This window comes from Haliaeetus albicilla, chromosome 7, assembly GCF_947461875.1.
Source record: "Haliaeetus albicilla chromosome 7, bHalAlb1.1, whole genome shotgun sequence".
Lineage (NCBI taxonomy): Eukaryota > Metazoa > Chordata > Aves > Accipitriformes > Accipitridae > Haliaeetus > Haliaeetus albicilla.
Genome location: NC_091489.1, coordinates 25175914 through 25184492, shown reverse-complemented (window position 1 = coordinate 25184492; position 8579 = coordinate 25175914). Strand labels below are relative to the sequence as shown.

At 41.2% G+C, this 8579-nt stretch overlaps 1 protein-coding gene across 7 annotated transcripts in view; it reads left to right on the top strand.

The window, feature by feature from the left end:
• The first annotated feature begins 374 nt into the window (after positions 1-374).
• The window catches only part of LAMA2 (laminin subunit alpha 2), a 374696-nt gene continuing 366491 nt past the window's right edge, over positions 375-8579 (top strand). For 6 of the 7 annotated variants that reach the window (XM_069787394.1, XM_069787391.1, XM_069787388.1 and 3 more), the window contains exon 1: positions 383-529. In XM_069787394.1, coding sequence (XP_069643495.1) covers positions 445-529 — 85 coding nt within the window. In that variant the 5' untranslated portion in view covers positions 383-444. Of the gene's footprint in view, positions 530-8579 lie in introns of all 7 variants that reach the window. The other variant, XM_069787392.1, reaches the window with a different exon arrangement.

The following is an 8579-nucleotide window of genomic DNA, read 5'->3' as shown; positions in this document are numbered from 1 at the left end:
GCCCTGCTGCCGGCGCCCCGGCGGCCGCGGCCGTTCGGAGGGCACGTGCCGCCCGCCTCGTGCGGCGGGCGCCCAGAGGCGGGCGTTTACCTCTCCCGGCCCTACCTGGCCGCCCCCGAAACCCGGGCCCCGGCGGCCTCCCGGTGCGCGCCCGGCCGCCGCGACCGCCGCGGGGAGCCTGCGGCAGCCTCTGTCCCCTCCTTCCGCCGTGGCTCCCGGCTTCACCGCCCCTGGGGGCCCAGCGGCCCCTCTCGCTCTGCCGCCTCGGCGGCCCTCGGGGACGGGGCCCGGCGCGGCGGGGCGGAGAGCGGCGGGGCGGGGCAGGGGTGTGTCCTGCTCCCTGCCCGGGGCAGCGGGGTCTTCTCTCCTCTCTGGGGCGGCGGCGGCTCACTCTCCTGGCTGGCCCCGGGCCGTACGAGCCAGCAGCTCGGCTGCTGAGGAGCCATGGCACGGGAAGGTTTGCCGCTCCTCTTGCTGCTGGCGGCGCTCGGCAGCCGAGGCCAGCCGCCGCCGCCGCCGCCACAGAGAGGTACGGGGAGCGGGGAGCCCGTGCCTCGCTCGCCCCGGCCGGGGCCGCGGAGGACGTGGAGGGGGAGGCGGCCCCGCCACCGGCTCCGGAGCCCTTGTGGTGACGGGAGGGTCGGGGGGACAGGCGCCGCGCGTGGCAAGTAACCCCCAGCCTCCAGAGGGGACTCGGCGGCGGGACGCTGCCGGGGCACCGCCGCTGGTCCCCCGGCCGGGCCGAGGAGGGCGGCCGTGGCGCCGGGAGCGCAGCCCGCGGTGGGGGCCGCGGCCTCCCGCCTCGCCGAGGTGCGGCGGGGAACCGGGCGGGGAGCTGCACCGCGGCCCCGTTACTCCCTGTCTGCCGCTCGCCCTTCCCCGTTAACTCTCGCACGCAGGCTTTGATTTAAGAGGCAAAGTCGCGGTTCAGAGCGTGGCAGGTGAGCTGCGCTGTGACTGAACACGGAGGGGCGAATCGCGCCTACTGTTATTAGAGTCTAGGGACGACAGGACGACGTGTCCTGGTCCCCGAAGCGGCCTTACGTAGTCTTCACAGGCTGATCTGTTGGCAGCCCTCTCTCTCCCCGTGTTGTGCCCGTCTGTTGGCATCTCTGTGGTTAGGGGAAGCTTGGTAGGCTGTATTGAAACAAGTGCGGGCTGCTCGGGCTGCTTTTACCTAAGGTGACAGTTTGATGCGCTTACCCCGTAACAAAGCTTTTCTCGGTGTTAAAAACTAGCCACGACTGGAGTGGGAACAGAATCAGTCGTACCCTGCACGAGTAGTCAAGGTCTTACACGTGCAATCACCTTCCATTGTGCAGTGTTTAGGTGTGTTGACAGTAAGGGGTTTTTTGTTTGTTTGCTTTTTCAATTAGTGTTATGTGGAAGGATCAAAAAGGGGGATGTATAGGTATGGGAGAAACAAACTTTATTAAATTTATCAGCTCTCAGAGGAAATCCTTAAAACCATTCTTCAGCTCACAGTATTCCTTCTGGTGCCTGCATTTGCTGCTCTTTACATTTTTGGCCTTGCCAAAAAGAATTCAGTAAGGAGATACCATGGGTGTGTTAAAATAAAATTAAAGCCTCTGGAATAACAGCTAGCTTCTGTTTGACCTTGATGTCACACTATAGGCTGAACACTTTGGATTAGGAATTTTTAGGGTTTAGGGTTTACTTTGGAAAACATGATGCGCTGTCATTTTGTGAAAAAAGTGTCTCAAGCAGCTGACTTCTTAATACTAATTTTACTGTGTGAGGATGAACGACAGTTGATCAAGTATCTCTGTAGATAAAAACGCATCCAGAATTAGACTGTGTTTAGATGATGACTTATTGGTAAACATTGAAGACTGAGATTTTTAAAAGTAGACAATTTAAGGTATAGTACACCATGCATTTTCCTCTTGCTTTTTTTTTTTCTTTTTCTTTTTTCCCCTGCCAGCTAATTAATTTGTGAGCTAGAAAAATACTGGTTTGGCATTTCTTTTAATAATCTCTCTCTCTCTCTCTCTCTCTCTCTCTCACACACACACACACAGACACTTTTGGAGAATGTCCGTTTCTTTATGCAGTATCTTGGTTTTTTTAACCTCTGCAGTGAAGGGATATGATCATTATTTTCCTTTTAAATTAGAAGTGGGTGTCTTGGGCGTTCATCTGCTGCATCGCTGGTGTTATGTTATAACGGAGTTCTGGTAATTCAGTGAGGCACACTAGGACTTTTAATTAAATGTTAATAATGTGATGATGGGACCTTCTAAACCTCACACTTGAATTCAAGTGCTGGCCTGCCAAATTTTTAAGCCATTTACTCTCTTCTAAATTTCTTTCTAAGATCTGTTACAGCTGCTAGGAGGTGCTAGCACTATGTAGATATCACTGTGTTGCCCTGGCAAAGAGGTAATGAACTCCACTCTGATGCAAAAAGTTTGAAAGTCTGACTTCACTGAAGTCCTGGGGGATTTTTAACATATACAAGAATGTTACTAGACCCATGGTTTATACCTTAGACTTAAAACTTTTGTTTTTTCACTTAATAGTTATTTGGTAATAACCATAATGTTGGATGGTAAGTATTGCTCTCTAATTGTTAGCACCAGTTGGATGTCTGTGGAGAAAATTATGTAACAGAGCTGTAATGCTTTGAAAAACAGTATTTGAGACATCACAATGAATTCCCATGTTGTTTTTTAGAACAGAACAGTTCAAGAACATTTTGCACCTCAAAGATGAGAACAGTCTGTAATTCTGTTCGTTTTGTTGTGGGTTTTTTTTATTATTTTTATTTTTAAGTTGGTAGAAGATTTACTGTGGTCAGAAACCTGGAGTTAATTTAATTTTTTTTTTTTCAGCTACACATGTTGTTTGTTCTTCTGTTGTTTGAGCACTAAGTAGTCATGTAGAATTTCTCATAAAATGGAAGAATCAGAACCAGAAAGGCATATGCATTCTATAACTGTTTCTTAACGGTATGCAAAACTTGCAGTTAAGGCAAACTTACTGAAGTGCTATATAATGTTCCTTTTGAATCTTGAACCTTGGTTCATCCTCTTTCCTGTGGAATGTGAGAGCAACAAAATAGTAGTAGTTTAGAAAGGAATAAAAAACTTGCTTTTGATCTTGAAGACTTCATCCTTTTATTAAAAGTTGTAAGTATCGATCATGGGAGAGTACTGAAGCTATGTATCTGTGAAAGGTGTGAGTAGTAGGGACAGGGCTAAGGAACATACACTGCACAGTAACCTGATCTGTGGTGTCAGCTGCTGACATCAGTGGAGATAACTCATGGAGTACGGGTGTTTCTTAGCATCTCACAAATTAGAAGTGTAAGTTGACTCCAAGAGGTGAAGTATATAGGGTGCTTATAAAGTCAAAGTGAAATTTCTCACTCGAAAGAGAAATGAGGGGTGAATGTCAACCTAGTGTTAGCAGAATATGACTGGTGGCAGTCTTTTAGGCAATGGATGGTGGCATGTTGGTCAGTACTTTTAAGTCTGTCTGTAGATGTAGGTTTTTTAAATGAGTTTTCAGAGTTCAAAACTGTTATCTTTGTGTTATCTCATGGAAATAAGGAGTTACAGGATTCCTTCCCGCATACATACATATATGCGTATTGTACTCTGAAAAGTCAAGAGAGAAGGATAATGGGACATAATTTTAATATTTCACATATTAAGATTGAAGAATGTTGCGTGGACTTAGGTTCTTTATTTCTGGAGAAAAAAAAAACAGATGTTTTTTTAATCTGTTATTAATCTGTTATTAATTTTTTAAATTAATTTTTAATCTATTAAAGCAAAAGTCAAGTCTCCTATTTCTTTATAGGGACCTCTTTAGAGTAAGGTCAGTCTTCAAAAATGACCAACCCCCCCCAGGTGTAATCTTGCTATAGAGAGCATTTGCATCATGGCTGATGGCATTTAACCATTCAAAACATTCTGCTGACTTTATTTGGAGAATGGTGCTTGTAAATTATTTAGTTGGTATTGGAAAGAATAATGTTGGTAAATTTGCATTCTACTTTCCTGCGAGAACAAGGCTTAGTGATTGCTCTGTTTATCAGCTTGTTCTCACCTAAATAAATTTTGAAGCTGTTGTCCAATATCAACTAAATGTGAAAGCAATGTAGAAATCTTTAAGATAATCACTGAAAATCAATGGCTGTTTGGGAGAGAGTGCCAAAGTACTTTCTCTTCTGTGAGAGGAAAGGTAGAATTTAGCCATTATCTAATCCATTCAGTCTGGTTGGTCAACATATATAGGGCTCTAGCTTCAAGAATGTGAAGGAAAATATGTCTGTTATGGAGGGCAGGTGTATTACAATATGTAAAATTCTGTGTATAATTTAAAAAAAAAGAGTTCCTTAATCCAAAATCAGGATTTTGTAACAGGTAACAAGCCTTGGTCACTCAAGGTGTACTGCAGTATAGTATGTTCTATGTATACCCTTTTTACATTAATTCTATCTGCTACTAAATGTTTTCGCAGATAAACTTTTGGTGATCTGGAAATTAGGATTTTTGTTTGTTTGTTTTAAATGTATTTATACAAGACCGATATTGATCAGTTCTAGAAACTCTCTTAGGAGTATTTAGTGCTGCCTGATCAGTAGGGATTAAGCAGCCCCAAAATTTTGGGAGATGCTGATCTCAAAAATATGTTGCGATGGCTGCTAACTTTTTACTTCAAAGTTGTTGTCCATATTATTTTCTTACAGTTTAATAACTGGTTGAGAAAGTGAAAGCAGAGGGTATTAATATGTGTTTCAGGTTTAGAATGTGAGAAAGTAAAACAAAGTAATTAAGGGCCAATGTAAGGTATTAGAAATAGGTAGAATTGCCCAGACTGACTGCAGACATGAATTTGTGTGTTTTTTGTGTACATGCTTTAACTTGAAATAACCACAGCCACACTGAATGAGGTAGGTCCTGTGCAAGAATGTGTGAATTTCTCCAAGCAAAAAATAAAAACATAAGATGCACTTTATGTTTAAACTCCTTATTATTAATTTTTTCTCCTACAAGTTTTTTACAAGAGTCTTTCTTATTAGGCTTGAAATAATAAAGTCAGAACAGTGGTTCTTTAACCTGTTCCAAAAATCCGCTTTAAAAAAATACAGCAAACAATCATTTTTAATTAATTCAGGCTGGAGGAAGGAATCCACCCACACATGTTCTAATTCTTATCCAGCTACTTGGACTGACAGTTTTTTGAGATTATAGTATTTTGGAATAAGAGGCAGCATGGATTCCTGGTGCAGGGTTGCCCCACGCCCCCTTTTTTTCTCCTGAAGTCCAGACTCCTTACACTTGTAGGTCAGGAATGGTGATAGGACACAAATACATGCAAATGTGAACCAGTGTGCATACCTGATTATCTCATTTTCTTTCCCAAATGTTTTCTTAGATAATAAGCCGTTAATTACTGGATGTTTTTCTCCTGAATGAGCGTTCTGTCTACAATATCTTGAGAGCTTATATGTCACACGCTAACAACTCAGGCCACACTAACAGTAATACAGACCAAGTCTTGCTTGTAGAAGTAAAATACACCAAAATATATCATGTTTGCTAAACTTTATATTGACTCCATCCATGTCTTTGAAACAAGAAGAGGAATTCTTTGGTGTTTGCCAGTAAAACTAGTTCATGAGCTGGCTCATGCTGATGACTACATGTTATTTATTCTCTTGTACCAGCTACTGTAGTTGATAGTCGATTCCTAGTTCCTGCTTTTCCACAGACTTGATGTTCTCCTCAATCTGAAAATGTAGATAAGAGAGGTACTAAAGAAAATGGCAGGCAATGGTGTTGGACCACTTCTGTACCATGGATAAGGTAGAGATTTGACCTTTCTTCTTTTTAATTTTTTTTTAATGATTTATTTTTATTAGAAAAATGATAAGATTTCCAGAAAAAGGAACTTGAATTTGTGTGATTTTTGTTCTGAGAAGTAACAGAGAGATCTCAGGATTCTTGCAAAACTCAAAACAAATAACTGTTACTACCCTCAATTTTTTCAGTAGTTCAGTCTCCATTAGTTATACCTTACTATCACAAGGATTTTCCTAGGACTCTGCTTCCTGCCAGATTCCTCTAGCAGACATTATCTTTGAATCAGACCTTGTAATAACATTAGGCTGCAAAGCAGCTGTAGCAGTATTATGCCAGGGAACTCTTGTGAAACCTCAGGAAGAATAATGAACATTCCTGCAGAGTGGATTATCCAAATACCATTACAACGCCTTGTTCTGTCCCAACTGACATGTGTACTACTGTCATAATTCATGGATTTAAGATGTAATAAAAAAGAAAATTACCAAAAAGTGAACAAAATAGGATTAAAAAAAATATTTTTATAGCTATATAATTCTTTTTTTTAATGGCAAATGACTATATCTTGCCATTCTTCACCTACCCCAATGAGTGGGGGCAGTCTTTGAAGCGACTTAGAAAGAAGACAAATTCAGCAGAAAAGTTTGGAAAATTCCTCTAAACATAGTATATATTTCCCCCTGCTACAGGAAAATGGAGCAAAGCTGGTGTCTGGCAAACGAGGACTTAGAGGTGCAAGAAAAAGAAATCAGAAGCACTGTTTTTCTGCACACATCCAGTGAGAGTTGAGTTAGGATTTAATTTGGTTTTCTACATATACACCAGCTCCTCAGATGAACCCTGAGAGTTTTAGATGCTGCTTTCAGTCAGGCTACCTTTAGGTTTTGATGGAAGATGCTGAACATGGCAATGTATTCCCCTGTTTATGCTAGCTGCTCAACAGCCTGTAATCCTGTTCCACAGAAATATCTGGATAATCTCTATTATAGGGAAATGCATTATATATTAACTTTCCTGGAGTATATCCTGCACTAAGAATGCAGAACTACTGCTGTACATTGGTTGCTGAATAGCTTTTAGGCTGGAAGAAGGAATAAATAAATAGCATTATTTGTACATATTACTGTGTTTCTAAATATGTATGATCAAATACTGTGTCACACTGATAAGTATTTTGTGCATTTTCTAAACTCGTCTGTGATGGTAGGGAGTATGAGTAGTCTGGATTTCTCTGAAAGCCAGAGAGCTCTACAAAAGAAGAAGAAATCCATGCCTTTTAAAGAATGCAAAGGAACATAAATAAAACATACAGGGCTTTTGAATCTGATATTTGAAACCACCAGGAATAGAACATGTATGTTTTTGCAAATCCCAGAGCTGGTGATTTGAGTGTGATGCAGTTGCACATCTGATTTAGTTGTGTGAATTATGCACACATTTTTTGTAGTGGCAACAAAAAGATGATTGCAGAGCATGAGAAGTACGCTTCATGTGTTTAACCCTGAGCTGTCATAGAAAATACTGAGTTTGTTAATATTACCTGAAAAAATAAATTCTTGGTACCATATCATCCCTGTGGATAATTTTTTAGTCACCTTTTACAACAATTGTGGAAACTCCCCAGTTGTGAATATAAGAATTCCCATATGCAGTACATGGCATAAAACAGAGTATGTTTCTCATCAGCTTTTGATTTTGGTATAATTGGAGAATATTTTCTATTCATCATTCCTTTTTAAAGAAGAATGAGCCCTCACACAAAAAGGTTTTCTTTACCATGGGAAAAAACCCCACACATTTAACTGAAAAATATGTTTGTAATATGCACACTGAATTCTTCTCTTAAGTACGGTGTCTTTTTACAGCTGGGCACAGCCTTCTCAATTAGTTCCATTGTACTAAGGTTGTGTGTTGTGTGGGTTTAGGGTCTGTGTAAGTGTGGTGCTCCCTTCCAGTCACTTTTGGTATGGTTATATAGTAAATATGACAAATATTTTCTAAATTCAGAGTAGGTGGGAAGCTTTTACATGTATACCCTGTAATCATTGATTATGCGTGCGGCTTCGGTTTCCTCACCCAGCTGCAGCTTTGACATGGAGAAAAAGGTAGTCATTTTCTAGAAAAATTAATAGTTAAATGCTCGTATCAACTTCATACCTTGTTAACTAGAGGGCAAAATACACTGAGCCTGCTTGCCATATTGGTAGGAGTTATTTAAAGTGGCTTTGAAGCTCATAGTTTAATTGGTGAAAGAACTTTTGTGACATAGAAAAGTGATGTGAAAAACAACAACAATAATAACAACCACAGTTGTCGTCATCATCATCATCAAGAGTTTGAGTCAGTTCTTGGGGAAATAAGACACTGTCCTGGAAGAATAAAGTGGAACTGAAGTTGGTACACCGAGTCATTTGTTTATTCATTGAAGATACACCTTATCCTTTGGTCAGTATTGTTACTCTCATTATTTCACTTCTGGCTGTCTTCTTTAGATGATAGTACATAAAAGGGATCAACTGATGCAGCTGTGTTCTAAGGTATTGGTTCTTCATGATAGTGGTTCTTCATCTGTGGCTGTTTGTACAGTACTTAGCTTCCACTTACGATATCTATTTGTCCCAAAATATCCATTTAAAACTTATGTGATTCAGAGATAGTGATAGGTTCTTATGCAACTACTTGTTTTGCTGGTCTGCTTTTTGCCTTCACGTGTTGTCTTTTCATCTTGGTTAAGTCCTGTAA